Genomic DNA, 23,687 nt, shown 5'->3' with positions numbered 1-23,687 from the left:
GAGTTTTCTCCTCTACTACCAGAACATGTCTGGTATCATAAAAAAGTAAAACATCTGGAAAATTTCAGATCAGTGGGCAAAACATTTAAATTAGAATCAGAATATGATCAATCATAATGTGCCAGAAAAGTAGCGTTCTTATTATTTTATTCATTTGTTTTCTTTTCATGTGCTTGGTCACACACACACACACACACACACACACACACACACACACACACACACACACACACACACACACACACACACACACACACACACACACACACCAGCATGCTAACAAGAAATGGTGCCAGATTAGACAGGAGATGCTCGAGTCTTTGACCTGATCCAGTCGAGAAAGTGAGTGACACGTGTGTAAACACCAGGCTTGTTCTTCTTTCCACACTGGTCGCCCCAACTCACCAGACCATAAATAACATGAGTGTCAGTCTGCTTGCAAGTCAGTGGTCCTCCAGAATCCCCCTGAAACACAGAACCATTTAAAAAATGCTCAACCTCGCTAGATTATGGGTCAAACTGTGCACTTAGTAAAGTATCTTCCTGTCTGACCTGACAAGAATCCACCCCTCCTTGCAAGTGGCCAGCACAGAACATGGTGTTATCAATGTTAGCTCCATAAACGCGGGGCTCAGAGCACTTTTGCTGGTTGATCAGCAGAACGTTGGCCTCTAACAGGTGGTTGGAACCATAATCCGCTAAAAAAAATGAGGTTGAGAAAAATGATTCAATCATGTCTAAAAGAGACCAAAATGAATAAAACTGACAGGTTTTATTTTATATTTGAGTGTAACTGGGCCTTACATGTTTCAGTGGCCCCCCATCCAGATATGGTGCATCCGATTCCATCAGGGAGTTGGGAATCTGGCAAGCAGGCCGTCTTCACAAACTGTGTCTCGTTAGCACAAAACCCGTCAGTCCCCTTCAGCCTCAGCAAGGCTTCCATGATGAAATTGAGAGAGAGAGATAGAAATGAAGCAAACCTGTTAATAATTTGTTCACAGATCACAGTAAAGGTCATGTTCGCTGAGGAACCGTGTAAAACTTGTTCCTTTTGAAATTTGATCAGTCACTCGTGGTTTTTACATGCATGCTGAACGTGAAAATAGTCTTCTACTTATCTCTTGCATTAGCTGCAGAAAAGAGATAGACGGGGAAACGTTCTGTTTGGAAAAAGCCACACAGATCTATGTCACAGTAAACATTCGTAGCCTAAATCACCTTGGCTTGCAACCGCAGAAGGCTGCGTTGGTTCAATGGCCAGGAGAACAGCGCATCTTTCAGCTAGTAGAAGCTAACTGTTAGCATTGGCAACATAGCAGAACATCTTCAGGCTTGTGTTATTTGTAGATATAAAATACCAAGCTTTCCTTTTTACTGAAGAAAATATGTTTTTAAGTATGAGTTTTGGTAATAAAGGCGGCGGAAGAGGCGCAATGGCATTAGCCAATCAGAAGTGAGATATACAGTATGCATGTCATGAATACAGGAATGAAGACACATAATCTGGCCTTTTTCCACCCTTGTCTCCATGTCTCCTTATGGAAAACAAGGGTTTAGATTGTACCTAGCCAATAGAACGATTAGAGTTAGGATGGGGGGAGTCTTGTCTGCCTCCTCCAGTCTTCCCTGGGGTGTCCCGCAGGGTTCTGTGCTTGGACCTTTACTGTTTTTGATTTATATCCTTCCTCTGGGAAATATTATTCATAGGTTTGGCATCAACTTTAATTTTTTTGCTGATGATTTTCATCTTTATCTACCCTTGGATTCAGGAAATAATTCTGCTATTTACAATTTGGTAGATTGTTTGTCTGAAGTAAAGAGGTGGCCTCAATGCCTCTATGAGGAAAAGACAGAGGTAATCCCATTTGGGCCAAGTGGCCGTATTGACGCCACTTCACTTAACTGGTAAAGGCATCAGTTGTTAGCCTTGGAGTAAAATTTGATACTGCGTTGGGTTTTGATGCACATGTAAATGGAGTTGTCTCCTCCTCTTTTTATCATTTACGGCATTTGGCTAAAGTGAAAACATTCCTGATGCAACATGACCTGGAAGCAGTAGTTTATGCTTTTATTACAATGTACATTGATTATTGTAACTCGGTTTTATATGGGGTGAAGCAGGGCACCTTGGCAACGTCACAACTTGTGCAAAACGCAGCTGCCAATTTCCTAGTGGGTAAAAGGAAGTTTGACCGTATTACTCCGGTCCTGGATGAACTGCACTGGCTACCCGTTGAGTTTTAGAGCTCATTTTAAGATCCTTTTATTGGTTTCAAAATCACTGAATGGTTTAGCTCCATCTTACTTGCAGTCTTTGTCACAGCAACAAAACCCTGTATGGGCACTTTGTTCATAGAACCGTCTCCTGCTCTATGTGCCCAGAAAATCTCTAAGGACCCAAGGAGATGGGTCGCTTTCTGTGGCAGGCCCTAAGCTTTGGAATGAGCTACCCATCTCTGTGAGGGCTTCCACTTCAGTGGCAGTTTTTAAAGTTAGGCTGAAGACTTGGTCTTTCCTTCCCTCCATTAGTATTGTAATTTTGAACCAACTTTTAGTTTATTCTGTTTCAAAGCACTTTTTATTGTGTACTCATTCATTTTAATTCTGTTGTTTAGCTTCTTTTATTTCCTGTACAGGGCGTTGGTGTTACTTTGTACCTGTAAAGTGCTAAATAAAGATTGAGTTGAGTTATGTCATTCTTCTAGGACAGTATATTACCTATGTCATTGTAAACAGCTGCAGGGGTTTCCCTGTAGTTCTCATGCCTAATGACATTCTCAACTTCAACAATCTGAGCTGCGGGATCCAACTTATCCAGCGCCAGGCTTCCCATCACCACTCGCATGTCCTTGTTCTGTTCACTGCGAGAATGAAAACACGACGGTTTAATAACCTGAGATTATCTAAGTTCCTTCATGATTGGTTGCATTTGTGTGTGGCATGCCTACATGCAGTGCCCGGCCGTCAGAACCCAGCAGCTTTCAATGAGAACTCCTCCACAGATGTGTCTGTACGGCAGGTTGGAGTTCTTTTGTTTCACCTGCAGAGACACCTGCCAGGGCATTGCCCCCGGACTGACTTTAAGGCCCCCGTAGATTCGGGTAAGAGGCTTTTTTGGTTGCGGATTCCCACAAGTGAGGAACTGCTGTGGAACAGCGGGAGCAGTGGGTTTGATGACGAATGGTGGGAGCTCAGAGGTCACAGGCAGCGAGGTGGTAGGTGGTGGTGTAGGTGGGGCCGTAGTTGATGGAGGGAGCGTTGGTGGGGGCTTAATAGAAGGAGGTTGGGGGCTAGGAGGAGCTGCAGCAGTAGGAACCACATCTGAAAACAAAAAAAATTATAAAAGCTGTTGTTGGCCAAAGCTGTGCAAAGACTGCTGTTTGTAGCTTTACTCACTTGTTGGTTTAGGACATTTTGTCACTTCACAGTAGTCCCAATACAAGCCTGATCCTCTTCTGTAAAAACACCAGGGCTTTGGTTCTCCATCTGGGTTCCTACATGTTCAAATTAAAGTTAGACAGAAATGTGTCAGGGTATTTTTGTATAAACTCTGTTCAGGTGAGCAGATTTAGTTTCATCTGACCTGCAGAAGTTGTGGGGACCAAGTCCATCTGTGTCCTCAGACGAGCCAAAGGGGTTAATTCCGTTGTCCAGGATAAAGTGTGAGTTCCAGTAGAGGCACTCTTGGCCATCGTCTGTCTCACTAACGTTACCACGATATGATTCACCATCATCCACATAACAGTCACCAGGGCCTGAAATGTAAACCAAAGCCTTAAGCCTGGTTCATGCTTCTCCGTCAGCTCCGCAAGGGACAGACACGCACGGATTGACGGAAGCGTTTTGCTCTCATGCTTCTCCGTCTCCTGGAGAGTGTTGCAAAGCAATTCCCCGGCAGGACAACAGAGGGCGTAGCGCTGTTCTGTGGTATCCTGTCATGTATCGGTCCAAGATAGTGTGTTTATATTGCGTTTTTTGTATATAAGAGACTTTTTAACACGGACATATTTGTCTCTCATTCTCCTCCACCTCTTCATGCGCTCCCCACCTCTAAACCCACGTTTCCTGTCATTTCTGTCCACAAATAAAACGCCTCCTGCGCATCTTTTCACTCCTCCAGTCACGGGGGAATGAAACGTTCCTCTTTTTAGAGTTTTTTCGCGAGGTATTCTTCAAGCTTCTCCGTGTCCAGGGGCGGCGTTAGGCCCGGCTACTTGAGCTGAAGCCCCGGATGTTTCATAGAAAGCCCCGGATCTAAATCGCGGAAGTAACATGCAGTACCAAAGTCCAACAGAGAGGGAGCAGCTGGCAGTAGTCTGTATACAGCCTGCCTGAGCCTCCACCACTGAAGAAGAAGCCCTTCAGCAGCCGGCGTCTTCTACACTCTCTGCCTGAAACGCATGAGTGAAGATGGACATAAGGACGTTTTTTAGACCAAAAGTACGGCGACAGAACCCCAGCTTTGATGAGACTGGTGTTGACTCAGGTTTGTGAGTCTTATTTGAAAATATTTGTTGTGCTGCTGGTTTGCCTAAAGTTAGCTTAATATCAGGTAAAGTTGTTGGAGAAAGAACGGGAATATTTACTATCATCTCACACTAAACACTAACAGGAACAATACTCTGCCCTGAAAATGCTGAATATGTAGCTTCAGATTAAAAATTATGTGGTACAAGACATATATGATGTTGACTAGTGCGTGTCACGTGTGTGTGTGTGCGTGTGTGTGTGTGTGCGTGTGTTAAGCCCCGGATGTTCTTCAGTCCTTAATCCGCCCCTGTCCGTGTCTGCCACTTGTTATCCTCGGTTCTCTTTATGTTTTTGAGGGCGCAATGGCGGCGCTGTAGACAACAGCGGCGTCCTGACCAATCACAAGCTTGCGTTGTCCGTCTCGACAGACGGATGTTTAGAAAAGAGAGCTCGACTCCGTCCGTCCTCGCGGACCTCTCCGGCAAGCACGCAAGGACGGATAATGGCGTTGCGTGTCTCCGCACTGACGCAGACGGAGAAGCATGAGTCAGGCTTTACTGAGTGACTGAGGTATGCAGGCAGGGTCAAAGGTCAGTAGAATGGAACATGTGTCAGTTTAGTGCTTTAATGTTTTTGAATCTTCCCATCATATCTTTCTCTGGTTTAAGGAAGAGTGACATTCATGAATTAGAAGACTTTTATTGACACGTGTATTAAGTTTATGAGAAGAACCAATATTTCTAATGTTGGTGCTAGTTTTTCGGGTCCACTCCACATCCTGTCGATGATTATCTGGACCAAATCCTCACTGACGGCAGCTGATCCATCATGATCAGTGTCAGGAGACTGACACAAGTTTTTCTTCATTCTCCTTAAGAACTGACTACAAGCTCTCAGTGGGATTACAGTCATGAAAATTGTGAGGCTTTGTTCCAGTTTGACCACGCTGAACATTGGACTGGGAGTAAAAAACTATTATGAAATCGCAGCACGTACCCACTTGACAGAAGTGTCCCCTGAACCCATCACGGCACGAGCAGTCAAAGTCATTCCCCCGCTTGATGCACTGGCCACCATTTTTACACGGGTTTGGCTCACACACAGAATCTTAGGGGGAAAGCCGTTGTAAGTGAACTTGAAACAAACTATTAAAAGCAACTTTCTGAGAAGATTTAATGAATGAGCTTTACATTTCTTGCAGTCGGGAGGCTGGAAAGGATCCTTGCATTTGCACTCATAGAAGGGATGGGTCGAAGTCAGCACACACTCACCACGTCCACAGATGCCTTTCACACACACCCTTGAAGCTGGAACACACATTAAAAAATAATTAGAAAGAGCACTTCATTAAGGTTGGTTTATGCTTGACGCGTCCGCAAGGTCCGCACGACTCCGCGCGGAAAAGTTGCATCATTTTGCGTCATTTTAACAACCACGCCCCTCCACCGCGTCTCCGCACGGCCCAAGATTTCCGCAACGCGCACCTCGGAAAATTTCTAACCACGCGGACGGTCGGACGCGGAAAAACATGGCGGACCGGCACGGCAGAGGTTCGTAAATACAGACATTTGTATGATTCATTCTCAGAGATCACCGTGATCAACATGTTATTAATTCTTGGAGAGAAATAGCTCGCACTGTCGGAAAAGACGAGAACGCTGTTAAAAATGCTGAAATACCATGTTGTAAACAGTAATTTCTACTTCTACTATGGTGTAGTGTTGGATGCTTGCCGTAGAGCTCCATGCTGCCCCCTACAGTTTGGGAGAATATTGGCTCACCGCAGAGACAAGCCGCACGAACCATAAATGCTGCGAGTTGTGAAGCGCGTTCCAGCCGCGAGCCGCATCACCGCGTGGAAAGTGAATGCGTCAAGCATAAACCAAGCTTTAGGGGAGTGCTGGAGGGTGCGTGGGAGTTCGCCTGGTGTCCTGGTGCAGCCACAACAACCTGGTGCTAACTGCACGGCGGAGGTTGTTGTGGACTTTAGGAAGCACACAACCCCACGCCCCCCCCCCCCCCCCCCATAACTGAGTCTAACACTCCCATCACGATGGTGGAGTCATGCCGCCCACCATCGCCTGCATCATTAAAAAGGGCCAGCAGAGGATGCACTTCCTAAGGTAGCTGAAGAAATTCAACCTATCAGCACAGTCGATGAGTCAGTTCTACACTGCAGTTATCGAGTCCATCCTCACCTCTTCAATCACCGTGTGGTATGTTGGAGCTACCATCAGGGAAAAGAGGAGGCTGCAGCGTGTCGTGCGCTCTGCTGAGAAGGTCATCGGCTACTAACTCCCCTCCACACAGGCCCTGTACTCCTCCAGGACCTTGAGGCGTGCAGATCGGATCACGGCTGACCCATCTCACCCTGGACACAGTTTCTTCAACTCGTTCCCATCTGGCAGGAGGCTCCGATCCATTCGGACCAGAACCTCTCGCCACGAAAACAGTTTCTTCCCCTCTGCGGTTGGACTCATGAACAACAATCGTAGAATCGTCCACTCCAACTACTTTGTTCCAGTCACTTGACTCTGTGTTGGGTTAGCACCTAAACTGACCCGCTCTGACCTGTACGTACACAAATTTGTATAAAGTAGCTGCTGTTCTAATTATTAATTCCCAACATTATTACCATTGTGTTTATTTTGTTGCTCATCATTTATCTTTCTTGCATCAAGTACCGCAGCAATTTCCTAATGTTGTGATTCTTGCACATATCGCAGTAAAACCCTTCTGATTCCGAACCATTCTACATGTGTTTTGTGGATTTGGAGAAGGCGTTCAACCGCATCCCTCGGTGAGCCCTGTGGGGGATACCAGGCCCCTTGATATGGGACGTTAGGTCCCGGTATAACCGGTGCCAGAACTTGGTCTGCATTGCCAGCAGTAAGTCGGGCTCAAACTTTAACCCAAATGTGGTCCTTAAAGGGCAATACCTATACTCATAGAGTTGGAGGTTACTTATTGTACGCCCCAACTCTATGAGTATAGGCATAGCCCTTTAAGGCGGCGGGCCTCATTAGTTTTGGTAGGACCTGCTTTGGAATTCTCTGACACTGAAAGGTGCTATAAAAGTGCAGTTGATTTACTCAAACTGAGAGTTGGACTCCGTCAAGGCTGCCCTTTGTCACCGATTCTGTTCATAACCTTTGTGGACAGGATTTCTAGGTGCAGCCAAGGTGTGGAGGGCATCTGTTTTGGTGGCCTGAGGATCAGGTCTCTGCTTTTTGCAGATGATGTGGTGGTCCTTTTGGCTTCATCAGAATGTGATCTCCAATTTTTGCTGGAGCCGTTCGCAGCCGAGTGTGAAGCAGCTGGGATGAAAATCAGCTTCTCTAAATCCGAGACCATGGTCCTGAGTTGGAAAAGGGTAGAATGCCTTCTCCGGGTCAGGGACGAGGTCCTGCCCCAAGTGGAGGAGTTTGAGTATTTCGGGGTCTTGTTCACGAGTGAGGGAAAATGGGAGCGTGAGATCGATAGGCGGATTGGTGCCGCGTCTGCAGTGATGCGGGCGTTGTACCGATCCGTCGTGGTGAAGAGAGAACTGAGCCGGAAGTCAAAGCTCTTGATTTACCGTTCGATCTACGTTCCTACCCTCACCTATGGTCATGAGCTATGAGTAGTGACCAAAAGAACGAGATTGCGGATACAAGCGGCTGAAATAAATTTTCTCTGCAGGGTGGCTGGGCTCTCCCTTAGAGATAGGGTGAGAAGCTTGGTCATCCGGGAGGGGCTCAGAGTAGATCTGCTGCTACTTCACATTGGGAGGAGCCAGTTGAGGTGGCTCGAGCATCTGGTCAGAATGCCTCCCTGGTGAGGTTTTCTGGGCACGTCCAACCAGTAGGAGACTTATAGGTAGACCCAGGACCCATTGGAGGGACTATGTCTCTCACCTGGCCAGGGAACGCCTTGGGATTCCCCCGGGGGAGCTGGCCCAAGTGGCTGGGGAGAGGGAAGTCTCGGCCTCCCTCTTTACGCTGCCTCTCCCCCACCCCGACTCCGGATAAGCGGAGGAAAATAGTTGGATGGAGCACTTGGTCTAAATATTTGTTGTAAAATTCAACAACATCATGAAGAAATTAGGATTTATTCTAACCTCGTTTACATGTTCTTCCCCCAAAAGCCTTTGGACAGTCACATTTGAATCTTCCTCTGCCTTTTTCTTTGCACACACCATTATTGTGACAAGGATTTGGGTTGCACTGGCCTAGCAAAAATAGGAGTATAGTGTAAAAGATAAATGCAAAAACAAGAGAAATGGTAACGTTTTAGCACAGGAAACAAAAAAAAATATCACCTGATTTGTCATCTTACCATGGAGGTCTTGAAGCTTAAAAAGCCATTCTAAATTAGGAAAATCTTCATCGTCATCATCGTCGCTTGTGTCTTTAAAGAATATATCTAAAAAAATGTATTCATTAAAGATTTTTCCTTCTTTGAAAAGTATATTTTTTGTGAAAGATGAGGTTTGAAACAATAAAAGAATTACAAACCTTTAATTATTTCCTCAAACCTTTGCCTACGTCTCCCTGGGGGGTCTGGATGCCGCGACCGAGGTTCATGTTTATCTTTGTGTCCGGGTCTTGACTGAATTTAAAAAGAAAAATCAGATTATCACAGCCAATATGCAGTAATGTAATAAGCAATCATTGATAAACATTTTAGGGTAATATTGCTGACTATGTTTAAAATGTGCAAATCTTGCAAATTTTTATTAAAAGTCTGAACAAATGCCATGCATCAGCTCACTGCTACTCGATCACAAAGAATAAATACCTACTTCAGCAGGTAAAAGGAGCACCGATAAGAAGAAGGAACAGAAAAGCAGTTTTAGCTTCATGACAGCAGCGGACCAGACAACATCCAGGAGACTGCACCGAGCTCCGAAAAACCCTCATTTTTTACCGTTTGTCAGGGTCAATAACACTTAAGACTTTGGCTTTTTCTGGCGTCCATCCATGCTGCTGAGTCGGTGGAACAGTTCAAAACTGACATTACTACCAATTAAATGTAATGAAAATATTAATAAATTGCAACAGAGAGGTAAATGGTGCAGAACTCCTTAGTGTTTGTAGCGTTTTTTAAAACTGTTTCACCTGAAAGAGCATTTAACTGTATTTTTAACAAAGATGAACAAAAACAGGTACTTGCAACACAAAGGCTCAGAGGGCATGTTTGCAAAGAGCCCCCGGTTTGTTTAAGTAGAGACTTTGGATCAAAACACACAGAGTACACCTAAGGATAAGTCCAGGGCAGTAAAAAGGCAAGGCTGGCACACGTAACAAGTGAAGCACCTTGCGACTTGCTTCTGTGAAAAGTGCTATACGAACAGAACTTCTTCGTTAGGATGCAGGAGTTCATTGTTTTATTTTCTTCAAATTGACTAATCTGGTGAATACATAAATATAGTTTTTGTCCGTGTGCAATTAAGACCAAGTTCATTCATTTTCAAACACGTGCGGTACATATGCAGCGGTCTTTCGTATAAATGAATGCCTTGTGAGTCAATCTCTGTGGGAAAAAAGCTCTGGTGCTCGTTTTTTTCTCTCTTCTCTTTATTTGTTTTATTCAAAGTGTTAAAAAAAAAATATATATATATATACTGTATATTTATATATCTTATCCCCACTTATAGACAAAAACTAAAATCTGTAAAGCCAGCCATCAGGACAGTGAGGAAATGGACAAATGAAGCAAAAGAGGAGTTACAGGACTGTTTTGATTGTACAGACTGGAGAGTATTTGCGGATGCCACCGGCGATCTGAACGAGCTAACGGACACTGTGACATCCTACATCACCTTCTGTGAGGAAGTGTGTGTGCCAACAAAGACTTTTCGCACCTTTAATAACAACAAGCCATGGTTTACAGCGACACTGAGCCAGATGAGACGGGCAGGAGACAGGCCTCTGTACAAACCACTCAGGAACACGTTGAACGAGGAGATCAGAGCTGCTAAAATTAAGTATGCAGCAAAGGTGAAAAACCAGTTTACAGCCAACAACCCCACATTATTGTGGAGAAACATTCAGCACATTACCAACTACAGGAGACCATCCTCCATTTCCGATGCTAATCATGGCCTTGCTGAGGAGCTAAATGGCTTTACTGTCGCTTTGAGGAAAGGAATGTCACACCCCTCCTCCACTCCAGCATAGCTGCAGCCGCCACCCCTCACCTGGACACTCTTACTCCTCTTTCCTCTAAATCACAAGCTGCATTCCTTGTGAAGGAAGAGGATGTCTGCAACATCTTTAGAAGACAGAACGGACGGAAGGCACCAGGCCCAGATGGAGTAACTCCTTCCTGCCTCAGGACCTGTGCTGTCCAACTAGCACCTGTCTTCACAACGATATTCAACAGATCGCTGGAGCTGTGTGAGGTTCCATCATGCTTCAAAAGCTCCACTATCATCCCAGTACCAAAGAAATCCTCCCCTACCGAACTGAATGACTACAGACCCGTGGCTTTGACATCAGTAGTCATGAAGTCCTTTGAGCGCTTGGTGCTGTCCCATCTTAAAAGCACCACAGGCCACCAGCTGGATCCCCTGCAGTTTGCTTTTAACACCGTTATACCAGAAATCCTCACCTCAAAGCTTTCTCAGCTCACTGTTTCCCCTGCCATGTGTCAGTAGATTTCCAGCTTCCTGACAAATAGGAGCCAGCATGTGCGGTTGAACAATGTTACATCTGGCACAAGGCTGATCAGCACCGGTGCACCACAGGGGTGCGTCCTTTCTCCACTGCTCTTTTCATTGTACACCAATGACTGCACCTCTAAGGACACAGCTGTTAAAATCCTGAAATTTGCAGATGACACCACTGTCATTGGGCTCATCCAGGATGGTGATGAGTCTGCTTATCAGCGAGATGTTGAGAGGCTGGTGGTCTGGTGTAGTCAGCACAATCTTGAGCTTAACACCCTTAAGACTGTGGAGATGGTCGCGGATTTTAGGAAGCTTCCCGCAGTGCTGCCCCCCCCCCCCCCCTCACAATATCCAACAGCCAATGGTGGACTCATTCAAGTTCTTGGGAACTATCATTTCCAGGGATCTGAAGTGGGAGACAAACATCAACTCCATCCTCAAAAAGGCTCAGCAGAGGATGTATTTCTTACGGCAACTAAGGAAGTACGGCCTACCACAAGAGCTGCTGATCATCTTCTACACTGCTGCAGTCGAATCCATACTTTGCTCATCCATCACTGTCTGCATTTGTCCATTTTTGTGGCTGACCCAAACCAGACTACAGCGTATTATTAAAACAGCAGGAAAAATCATTGGTGCCCAACTGCCCTCTGTCCAGGAACTGTACATCAGCAGGACCAGGAAAAAGGCAGAGAATATTGTCCAAGATGCCACACATCCTGCATCTACTCTCTTCCATCTCCTCCCATCTGGCAGACGCTATAGATCACTGTACACAAAAACTACCAGACACAAGAACAGTTTCTTTCCTTCAGCCATTTCTCTCCTGAATCTGTAGATTATTTTACCATCCTTTTATTATAGTTTTTAATACTTATTCAGTATGCTTATGGATATGTGTGTTTGTGTGTGTGGGTATGTATATATGTATATATATATATATGTGTGTGTGTAAATGAACATGTGTGTGGGTATACATGTTCTTATGTGTTTTTAGGTATTTTTATTCTCATTTATTGTGGTTGTTGTATGTTTTTAGAGAGCGAACATCTACCGAAGACAAATTCCTTGTAAATGTACTTTTACTTGGCCAATAAATCTGAAATCTGAAAATCTGAAAAATCTGAAAATATACAAACAACAACAAAAAAAACATACGTAAACATAAACACCAAACAATTTGAAATAAAAGGGGCAGAAAGAAGAAACATCTTTTGTTATCTGTGTCATGGTCTGCGTCTGCCCTTTCCTTCATGTGTCTCCTGATGTTTCTCCATCCCTCTCTAGATTCCCTTCTGTGTCTCTTAGCGCCCTCATGTGTCCTTTGTCTGCATCTCTATTATGTGTCTTCTGCTTGTAGGCCTTCTTATCATTCCCTCAGTACCAGTGTTCATTTAGTTATCCTCTGCCCCTCCAGTTGTAGCTCCAGCCTCTTGTTCCCAGTGTAGCGTTAGGAAGTATAATGGTCTGCCCTTAACAGCTGCCCCTTCACACAGTAACACCGCCAAGGTCGGACGCTTGGTTCAGTATGTTTACATTCCAGGAGAAGAGACAGAAGAACAGAAGAAGAATGCTTTTCATGGGTTAATCAAAGTACTTCATTTGTGATAAGCTAATCAAAGCATTTGTTGATCATTAATAATCAGGTGAATGATCTGTGAAATAAAGATGTCATGAGTTATGTGTTTAAATGAATAAACAGGGCTGCCCAGACACACTGATATGCATTACCATGGAACCGACGTAGCCCTCTTGGCATGGATTTGGCTGCGTGCCAACACTGCTCGGACGACGCCATCGCGTCAGTCCCGCCAGCCAGTCCCCCTCAGACTCTTCTCAACCACCACTACTACGACCAGGGCCTGGGAACTCACCTGCTTGCAGCATTCTCGTTCGCACAGGCATCTCTGGAGAAGTCGGCTGAAGGCAGAAAAACTTATTACGATAAGAAAGCCTCACATTCCGAACTCGAGGTGGGTGATGAGGCCTGGTACTACATTTTCGCTCCCAAAACGGGTGGCAATAAGGGGAAGCTGGCTAAGAAACTTTTGCCCAAATGGTCGGGTCCGTACCTGATAACAGATAAGATCTCTCCGGTCGTGTATCAGATCAAGATGACCGGCAAAAACAGGGCGCCCGTCTACAAATGGGTACACAGGGACCATATCAAACTGCACAAGGGTTCCGCAGATTTGGCCGATGACAACAACAATCTACCGACTTCAAAAGGGGGGGGTGAAAAATACGTCCCGTTGGTTCCACAGATTTCTATCTCAGGTTACACAAATTTGTTTGTTTGTGAGTGTGCATGGTTGTCTTTCATGTTATACGTCACGTGCAGACTTAGGGTGTGTTGAGATGGACGTGCTGTGGGCTCCTGGAGTCAGGTAAACGGCCAGGTAACAGTAAGTGGGTTAGGCCACATAGTACTGTTGTCCAAAATGTTGTTTTTTTTTCTCTTTACTAATCACAATTCCTTATGGGTACATTCACATGAAGGGTTTACTAACTACTGATTTACATTTTAGTACTAATTTATATTTCTGTTTTTTTATAGTATCTTTGAAGTTGATTTAAAAGTGATTGTTATGATTATCAAGTTGATTTACCTTACGGGCCATAACCAATTTTGCCCCTATCCTGACGGCATGTATTTCCAGTGAGGATTCACTGATACCAGTTAGGGTTCTTTTATTTTCTGCTTTTCGCATCATCCTTTTTGCATCTTACACAGAGAGGGTTGCATCCATTTCTTCACTTAAAGGGTAATTCACATAAAACTTACACATAGTACAACAGGTACTCATAGAATTAGGTATTTTTTTTATTTCTTTGGTGACATGAAATGCAATTTTGTCGTGTCTACATTGAAGTGCCTGCACTGTGCTCTCTCTCCTCTGCTGAGCTCGTGAGAATCCTGCTTCCTGGGGGTGGATCTGTGACTCGTCATCTGCATCGACTACTCCTGGGTGGTGCTCCGGCTCGTTGGCCTTGGACGACCGTGGTTCCGGCATGGCTGCTGGGACACCCCATTCATTGGGATTACTGTCTACTACTCTTCCCTTTTTGTGGATTACGATAAGTACTGTTGCAAAGTTCAATTTTTATTTGGAATATTACCCTGCCAGTGAATACGAAGTTCAATTTTTACTTGGAATATTACCCTACCGGTGGATACAAATATCAATTTGCTTTTTGGAATAATTACCTGCTCGTGGATATACACAAGATTTGCTCCTGCTTTGCTGTTTTGCCCGTGGGAATATAAAGCTGCTGTTGCTTCAATTGTGGCTTCCATTGGGAATAGTTAATAACCTGCTGACTTGTGTTCTTCCTGAGGAGTGTGCAAGACTGTTCTTCGGCGTGGGGTTCGTGCCTCACCACAGTTGGCTGTTCCAGTTGGATCGCATCCTGTCAGTTGTGAGGATTCTTCATAACTTGGGTTTGTTCAACGACCAAGTGGTCTCTTGCAGGACCACATTGACCTTGAAAAGGGGGGATGTGTAGCGTTATGAAGCTCATAATGGTCCGCCCTTAACAGCTGCCCCTTCACACAGTAACATCACCAAGGTCGGACGCTTGGTTCAGTATGTTTACATTCCAGGAGAAGAGACAGAAGAACAGAAGAAGAACGCTTTTCATGGGTTAATCAAAGTACTTCATTTGTGATAAGCTAATCAAAGCATTTGTTGATCATTAATAATCAGGTGAATGGTCTGTGAAATAAAGATGTCATGAGTTATGTGTTTAAATGAATAAACAGGACTGCACCAGACAGACTGACATACATTACCATGGAAACGCATGACACATTGTTTTCAACCAATCAGAACTTTCGTCTGTGGTAGGGCAGAATCTGGTTTGTTTATGAAAGTAGTCCAATCCGGTTACTAAGATTCTTAAACAAATGGGAGATATAAAAAGAAGGCAACGCCATTTTAAGTCAGTTCCACGTTACGTTCCTTTTCCAGCAGTTACGGATTAAACTCAGCTCGAGGACATCCGAGTTCCTAAGGATTTCCATCGTCATCATTAAGAAGTTCAGACTGGCCAGCTGGACTTCCTACTTTGAGCTGAAATCTGTCAAGCTTGAGATTTTCCGTCGTTTATAACGACGAGACTACGTTCCTTCAAAATAAGAGTGAACTTGCTGACGCCTGCCAACCACTACCTGAGTCGACCCTTCAGACGGGCGTTGTTTGCTGTGATCGCTGTTTCATCCAGCTCCAGTATCGCTGAAGGTCCGAGACCTGGCAATTCCTGATCTACACAGGAGACTCCATCTAAGGTACGGCAATGTGGCGGCTCATGTCATCAGCTTCTGAAGCCTCGTGGTAGCCTAGTCATAACAAACCAGACTTGCTACTCAGCCTAGAGATTCTGAACTAAACACACACACACACACCAACCCGAACCATCTACATCCATATGCATCCATCAATGAGATAGTCCTGGTAGATTGTAAGAATTTATAGTTATAGAAATTAAAGATTCTTAAACGATCCCAACTTTCTCTCTTTCTTGTCTCTCAGTCAATACAAAGTGTTTAAGTAAACTTCCTGATGATAAAAATAGCCTCTTCTGATTGATTACTTAGATTGTATAAATATACAAAATCAGGTAATTAAATTATCTAATTACAGTATATAAATATACAAACTTCAAATCACAACACCAGCTTAGTGTATGTGTGTGTGAGTTTATTTGTGTCAGTGTGTGTGTGTGCATGTCCTGCCCCAGTTCATTGTATGTGTGTATGAGTTTGTGTCAGTATGTGTATGTGTTTGTGTGAGTCCTTCCCTCAGTCTTAGGTTTAGTTTAATGTTTATCTGCCCTCCATTGGTTCTGTTTCCCCCATTCAGATCATTTCTGTCACCTGCCTTCCCTCCAGCCCTCACTCCACACACCTGCTTCCTGTTTCCATAATTGTTCTTCCTGTGTATTTAAGCCCTGTCTTGTCTCTGTTTGGTGTTGGTTCATTGTTGTCTTATGTCAGCCTTGTTTTGTCCCTCCCTACTAGTCTCTAGGTCTCTGCTCAGTAAGTGAGCTTTTGGTTTTTGTCTGAGTTTAGTTATTAGGTTTTGGCCTCCTTCCCTTTGGATTTTTGGTCATCTTCCTAAATAAAGGATTTTACTTTTTTCAACCGCTCCCGCCTCGTGCCATCTGGTGTTGTCTGCATCTTGGGTCCTAACCTCCTCCTAACCTGCAACATGACAATCTGTCCCTATTTACAAACCAAACTTTTTAATAATGCTTCCATACAATTCTCAATAAACAACAAAACAAGACAAAACAAAATGAAACACAGATTCATTTTATATTCTTGTAACTTACAGACCTAATCAGACACCATCTGAATTTAGGCTATTGCAGTTCTGTAATACGATTTGATCTGATTTGATCCATTTTCTAAATATATTAAGTGACAGATTCTTTTCTGTCTTTGCTGAGGTTGTTCCATATTCTCACGTCATTTACAGAGATAGTCATCTCCTTCATTCTGGTTCAAAATTTTGGTTTTTTAAATACTTCAGTTCCTTTTAAGAAATAATTACTGACTCTTTTTTCAAACATTTTCTGAATGTTGGTGGGTAACGTATTGTTTTAGCTTTATACATTGTTTGCAATATTTTTATATTCACTAGATCATAAAATTTCAGTAGTTCATATTTGATGAATAACAGATTGTTATTAATGATTCTCAATGCTCTTTTCTGTAGAATAAACAGTGGTTGTGTATGAGTTTTACATGTGGATCCCCATATTTCTACACAGTAAGTCAAGTATGGAACAATTAGTGAGTTATACAATGTCAGCAATCCAGAACTATTCAGTAAAAACTTAACTTTATGTAGTACTGCAATGGCTTTGGCAATTTTACCTCTGATATAACCTATGTGTGACTTCCAGGTGATAGCTTCATCAAACATGACTCCTAAATATTTAGTTTCTTTCACCCTTTGAATGTCCATTCCATTTATTTTTACTGTTGCATCTTTGTTGTCTCTGTCATTAAACAATATAAAATTTGTTTTATTAAGATTCAGTGAAAGTCTGTTTATGTCAAACCAGTTGTTAACTTTTATCAGTTTGTCATTTATCACTCTATTTACTTCATTAATATCTGACCCTGAATAGAACAATGTTGTGTCATCAGCAAATAAAACAGTACCGAGTAGCTTAGATACATTTACAAGACCATTAATAAATAGTATGAACAGTTTGGGTCCAAGGACCGACCCTTGTGGACAGAGAGCCAGTCCATCGCAGGGCAACACAGAGACACACAGGACAAACAATCGTACACACACACCTAGGGACAATTTAGACAGACCAGTCAACCTAACAGTCATGTTTTTGGACTGTGGGAGGAAGCCGGAGTACCCGGAGAGAACCCACGCGTGCACAGGGAGAACATGCAAACTCCATGCAGAAAGATCCCAGGCCGGGAGGCGAACCCAGGACCTTCTCGCTGCAAGGCAACAGCTCTAACCACCTATAATAGATTTATATGCAGATGATTTATATACTTTTTCCATTAAACACTCTTTTTTTTAATTTGTAGTCTGTTGTTTTAATCCATTTTTACTGTACAGTTTACTTATTTTGCTTTTAAACTCACAACTTGAAATAACTAATTATTGAGAAGTGTATGAATAATTATCTACGTGTTATTTTGTTTATACAAATAAAAGCCTTTTAAGCTACTTTCTACTTCTTGGTAGAATGAAAATCACTTTATAGATTTATAGAGTTATGGATATTTTAGGGATTAAAATTCTTCTCATATTTTATTAGATCAGTTTTATAGAATCCATTTTATTTTAGCATATTTTACTAGAAAAAGTAGCAAACTGTTTTAAAGTGAATTTTGTCTCCAGCAAATAAAACTAGCAGCGAGGCTATCAGAAACAGCATAATAACAGTATAGTGAAGATGTTCCTACATTTAATTAGAAACCATAAAATGTGAAATATCACGAAATATGAATATCACCATGATGGATCTTTAAGTAAATTTAATCAGAAGATCGGATCTTTTTATTGCAGGGATTGAGCAACACTTCGTATTAACTTCAAGAAAAGAGAGAGAGTCAGGTTTGAAAGTTTAAAGATTTATTACTAAACAAATTAAAACTAGACTAACTTTAAACTCTAGGTGTATGGTGTAACTAAGGCGAAGTAAGACTGAGGATGGTGTATGTGTGAATATTGCAGAACCAGCAAATCCGGAGAAACGATTAGTTCTGATGGGAGTGAAGGTGATGTCGTTGCGCTAAGCTTTGATTCGGAGATTTATAACACACATTGAGACGCCATTCTGCCGGCCTACGTACCCTTTTGGAATTTGCCATTAGATCAGGAATGTCGAGGTCCAGCTTGACCCTCTCTGGAACCGAAGCCGGTAGGAAAAGCAGCGGCTGCCGACGAGACCAGTCTTGAGATACTTCCGGGTCACTCACGACAGTTTTGTTGGCATCTAGCAAGACCCAAAACGGGGTCGTGATGGTTCAGCTTTTATTCTGAAAGGAACCGTTGCAGCAGGTGGAACAGCAACAGATTTTATCCAGCTTGTCTTGGGTCTTTCGGCTGAAGAGGAAAGTTACGGATTGGCCACTCCGACAACTTCTCTAGAACGCTTTGAACTTGCGTTAAAGATGACGTGGGCGTAGTTTTATACTTCGGATGTTTTGGTTAATGGTCGAATGAAAATACGACAGATTTACCAAGCCTCACCAAAACCACGCCTCCGTCGGATCTGGCAGATTCTGATTCGATCAGTAAAAGCAATGTGTCATGTGATTTAACCTTATGTGTGATCCGTCTCTAGTGGAAACATTTAAAGTTATATTACTTATTATATTCTATAGGATTATAATATCAAGTAATTAACATTTTCCTTTCACAAATCGATTCACATCTTATTACTGACTAACACTTTGTTTGATTAGCTTATTAAAAATAGAGTTCTTTGATTTATTAACTCATTCACTGCCAGCCGTTTCCAGATCGCTAACTGCCTTCGCTGCCAGCGTTTCTCACCGTTTTTACTGTTTTTTTAAGAGTCACAGAACGTTGCGCGCTAGCATGATGTCGATGCCAAAACAACCAAAACAAAGAGGAGACTCACCTCTTACATCAGGAAGAAGCCGCGTGTTTCGAGCGTTATCCGTTCTTTCATAATCCGTTGTTGAATTGTGATCGGCAGATGCTTCTCCGGTTCGCGCCTCACTTTTTTTTACAGGAACGGCCCAAAACGATCTCCAAACACATGGATGGTCTGCTTCCTGATCATGTGATCTGTGACGTATGCGGATGAAGATCGGCTTCAGGGCTGAGATGCTTGTTCTATCAGCGCGGGGACTCGTTCCAATGCTCAAACAGTAAAAAAATGCAAATGACGACTTTAGTCGTCATTGGCAGTGAACGGTTGGATCTAAAATGACGACTTTAGTCGTCAATGGCAGTGAATGAGTTAAAAAGAAAGAGTCCTTTGTCTTCATTCTTCTCTTGAGCTGGAAAGGAAAACAGTTTAGAAGCAGATGCATGAGACCGTGAGGCAATATCTCATGCAGAGTAGTTCTTGCTGAGGAGAGGGGGAAATGACTTTTAGGTGGAAAACAGTCATTTCATTCCATTACAACAGTATGTCAACAGGATGAGCGTTAAAGTCTCTGAATGGAGCAGACAAGATCATTCTCTTGTTATTCCTTCAAGAGCAAGTCACCCCCTACCAGAGTATTACTCCACTCCCACTTCCTGTTTGAAAAATGCAACAAATGCTGTTGCCTAGCAGACCGAGAAGGCGGAGCCGCTAATAAATACACACACACAGGCTTGCAACGACATTGTGACATCATATGGTACCAGCTAATGTTCTAGGGTACCTCTTAGCCAATAGCTATGGCAGATTTAAATTCAAATGCAGTGCAGAGTTTTTACCAGACAACGGCACAACACTGACAGTTTTAGGCAGAACACTCAAATTTTAACTAAAATGCACTAAAGTGCTAAACTATTGACTACACGTGTCTGCAGTTTGGAGTCCATCATTCATGCCTTCATTACCTCTCGCCTGGACTATGCAAACGCCCTCCTCATTGGTGTTCTGGACTCTGCCCTGAATCGGCTGCAGGTTGTTCAGAACGCTGCTGCCAGGTTCTTGACGGGTACACACCGACGTAGCCACATTACCCCTGTCCTGGAACATCTTCACTGGCTCCCTGTCATTTTCAGAGTGCAGTTTAAGTTACTGACTTTTGTTTTTAAAGCACTCAATGACCTGGCACCTCCCTACCTCTCTGCCCTTCTCACTCCATATGTGCCCACCCACACGTTGAGGTCGGCTGACGTTTTGCTGCTGTACACGCCGCAGATGAGACTCAAATCGCGGGGGGATTGAGCATTTGTGCATGCTGCCCCAAAGCTACGGAACTCATTGCCCATTGGAGTTCGGCAGGCTCCATCTCTGGCGGTTTTTAAATCTCGTTTAAAGACCCACTTTTACACTTTGGCTTTTAGACAGTGACTCGTTTTAGTGTTTCATTGTATCATTGTTTTAATGTGCTCTTAGTATTTGTTAGGTATTTTTATAATTGTACCTTTTTGAGGCCTAAAAGATGCCCAATTTTTGTTGTTAACACTTCATGAATCTCTGTGTTTGCCAACTGTGGCTGTTCATGAAAGGTTGAGCAGAGAAGCTCGTTTGCAGTCAAGGATGTTGATTCCAACCAAACAGTGTTGCCAGATCCAAAATCCCACAATATCGTACAGAGAGGCCTAAATTATCGTTTTTCAGTACGAATTATCGTACATTATAAATTTGATAACAACGTTCTATAAACGACTTCTCACTCCAATATATATTGGAGTGAGGAATTGGCCACATTATATAACCTTACAGTTTCTCGCAAGAGTAGGCCCTATCGATGTGATTGGGCTATTTATTGTACAGACCCAGAGTCAGTTTTTGTAATAGACACAATAGCATAAACCTGTAAGCACTGAGGTGAAATCTGACTTCAGAACAGTTTAAAATTATGTAACTGACTTGGGAAAGCCACAGCAAAAGACGGTGTTACTAGATGCAATGTGAAATTATCGTACATTTGAGGATTTTTGAAACTATTGATCGTACATCGTACAGAGCCCAAAATTATGGTACAAATACGATAATTATCGTACATCTGGCAACACTGCAACCAAACCTCTGTAAGGATGTTGATTCCAACCAAACCTCTGTACCTCTGTAACCTGAGAAGGCCCCGCCTTCTCCATCCTTTGCTAAATAAAACCCCTGGCTAACTGAGAATACAGGGGAGTGACGTGGGGAAGCCTCGGAGGAGGTTCCTCTGCGTTAACTCTCCATATTTTGGGGACTCAGGGTAAAATGTCGCCCTTGTTGTCAAGTGTTTATTTCAAGTTCCAGGGTTATGGAGATTAAATATTACCCATCATTTTGGTGGAGAATGCGGGTATGCAGAGCTGGTGAGCTGAAGGCTGGAGCAGAGTGGGAGCTGGGTTTCCGCCCAGCTCTCGCATGACGATTCATGAACATTACAAATAATCTCTCTCTCTCTCTATGTGTCGTCCTTTAAGGTAATATGGGATAAAATCAATTACCTATCAGTATTCATCATGGTTTATCTGCCTTTGATTGAGATTTTTATCCTTTGTTTTAGCTCCTTGTAATGGTTGTGTTTTGTTTTAGCCTGTGCAGCACTTTGGGCAGCTCCCATGCTGCATTTTAAACGTGCTATTTAAATAAACTATGCTATGCTATGCTGCAGCACGATTAGACACGCATTTATATAGTTTATCAGGAAAAAAAGTTGATTTGGAGGTGACTTGCTCTTTATTATAGTAGGCTGTCAGCTTGTTGACACCATTTTTGTGCGATCCAACATGAGCACTTTCCACTCTACTACAAAAAGAACAATATAGTGGAAACAGCTGTCACAACATTCCACGGCACCGATTTTGAATCTGTGTCCACAGTTTAGTAAACTGAGATTTTGGATTATTTTGACCTAAAAATCATTTTCACAGCTGAAACCCTCCATCAAACATCATTAGAGACTGCCTTGTTGCTCCATGTTGCTATTTTTAGCCCTAAGCCAATGCATAGCTACTCTACTATCAACAATAGAAAAAAAAACGTCCTCGTGTTTCTCCTGGTGTGTTTGGCCTAAGCTAAGCTAAGTGCACTAGCATATTGTCCTTCTGCTGTCTGAAGTTATTCTTTTTTACGATAGAAAAAATGTTCATACAAAGTTTATTTTGCAGATAAATTTTATTTGTCATCATGAAGAAATTCAGAAGGAGGTTATTAAAGTAATTAATGTGACATAAAGCAGTGAGAAAGCTGTGAGACTGTAATAGACAGCTCAGGGCCTGCTACTGCTGGCTGAACATTCCTCTCTGCTGCAGAGGCAACTTTCTACATGGATGTAGTTGTGGTGCCGCTTGGAGCCGTCTGTGCAGGTCAGCTCCACTTGCTTCAGACTGGTTGTAGCCTCCAGGCAACACTCACAGTGATGCATCATCGTAGTAGCTACTGGAGAATATCTACACAGAGAGAAGAGATTCTCTAATGAACTTGCTTTACAATTACACGATCCTCAGACATTTTTACCTTTCCTTAATGTTCTGAATTTTACGAGTTTGGTGTTGCTGAACTAACTCGTTAGTGGCTAGCAGCTAACATAGCGGCGGATATAAGTTAAGGTGGCCTCTTTCCCCAGACATGTCCCTTTTTTACATCCGGTCTGGGGCATCCGGGAAGGGGAGTTTAGAGATGAATGAAAATGTAACCCCCAAATTCCACTACCTCCGCTCCGCTCCGCTCCGACACGAACGCCGGAGCAAAATCGGTCCCGTTCTAGTCAATCAGAGCAATTCCACTACTGCGGCCATGCTCCGGCAGTGCGGCGCCGTGCGGCGCCGTGCGCCGCCCTCTGTTCCGGCGTCCGGCAAAAATAGAATCGATCCTATTTTCGCCGGACGCCGGAGCACCTCCGCAGTAAATGGACAGAAATCACAACGGCCCAACAGGAAAAGGAGCAAGCACAATTTCCGTATTTCACAATAAATCGAAGGATCTTTCATGGCGGTTAAAACGAAGAGTCGGAGTACCCGGCCCGGAGGGTTACCGGGGTCCCACCCTGGAGCCAGGCCTGGGGTTGGGGCCCGTGAGCGAGCGCCTGGTGGCAGGGCTTTCGCCCATGGGGCCCGGCCGGGCCCAGCCCGAACCGGATACATGGGCTCGTCCAACTGTGGACCCACCACCCGCAGGAGGAACATGAAGGGTCCGGTGCAATGCGAATCGGGTGGCAGACCAAGGCGGGAGCCTTGGCGGTCCAATCCCCGGACAAGAAAACTAGTTTTTGGGACATGGAACGTCACCTCGCTGGCGGGGAAGGAGCCGGAGCTTGTGGCAGAGGTTGAGCGGTACCGGCTAGATATAGTCGGACTCACCTCGACACATTGCATTGGCTCTGGAACCCGAGACCTGGAGAGGGGTTGGACACTCTACTTTGCTGGAGTTGCTCCGGGTGAGAGGC

At 43.7% G+C, this 23,687-nt stretch overlaps 2 protein-coding genes across 2 annotated transcripts in view; both read right to left on the bottom strand.

Moving 5' to 3' along the window:
- Positions 1-182: 182 nt before the first annotated feature.
- habp2 (hyaluronan binding protein 2) lies at positions 183-9,412 on the bottom strand. Its single transcript, XM_015943898.3, has 13 exons — positions 9,257-9,412; positions 8,970-9,063; positions 8,791-8,877; positions 8,573-8,683; positions 5,664-5,780; positions 5,470-5,580; positions 3,587-3,758; positions 3,400-3,497; positions 2,952-3,324; positions 2,722-2,864; positions 805-939; positions 553-698; positions 183-465 (listed from the first exon to the last, which is right to left on the bottom strand). Exons 1-13 carry the CDS (start codon positions 9,314-9,316, stop codon positions 298-300), a joined length of 1,815 nt encoding a protein of 604 aa, XP_015799384.1. The 5' UTR covers positions 9,317-9,412; the 3' UTR covers positions 183-297.
- A 12,986-nt stretch (positions 9,413-22,398) lies between these two features.
- Positions 22,399-23,687, bottom strand: part of LOC107375365 (mucin-2) — a 56,011-nt gene continuing 54,722 nt past the window's right edge. Inside the window, exon 48 of the mRNA XM_054749843.2 lies at positions 22,399-22,692. Coding sequence (XP_054605818.1) covers positions 22,512-22,692 — 181 coding nt within the window. The 3' untranslated portion in view covers positions 22,399-22,511. The remainder of the gene's footprint in view (positions 22,693-23,687) is intronic.

The sequence above is a fragment of the Nothobranchius furzeri genome, chromosome 12 (assembly GCF_043380555.1).
Source record: "Nothobranchius furzeri strain GRZ-AD chromosome 12, NfurGRZ-RIMD1, whole genome shotgun sequence".
Classification (NCBI taxonomy): domain Eukaryota; kingdom Metazoa; phylum Chordata; class Actinopteri; order Cyprinodontiformes; family Nothobranchiidae; genus Nothobranchius; species Nothobranchius furzeri.
The sequence above is the reverse complement of the archived record's forward strand: the minus strand, read 5'-3'. Positions and strand labels throughout refer to the sequence as shown.

Coding starts and splice junctions, on each gene's coding strand:
- habp2 (XM_015943898.3), bottom strand. CDS start 9,316: ATGAAGCTAAAACTGCTTTTCTGTTCCTTCTTCTTATCGGTGCTCCTT. Junction 8,878..8,969: donor GTTTGAGGAAATAATTAAAG/GTTTGTAATTCT, acceptor ACATTTTTTTAG/ATATATTCTTTAAAGACACA. Junction 940..2,721: donor AGCTGTTTACAATGACATAG/GTAATATACTGT, acceptor TCATCATGGAAG/CCTTGCTGAGGCTGAAGGGG.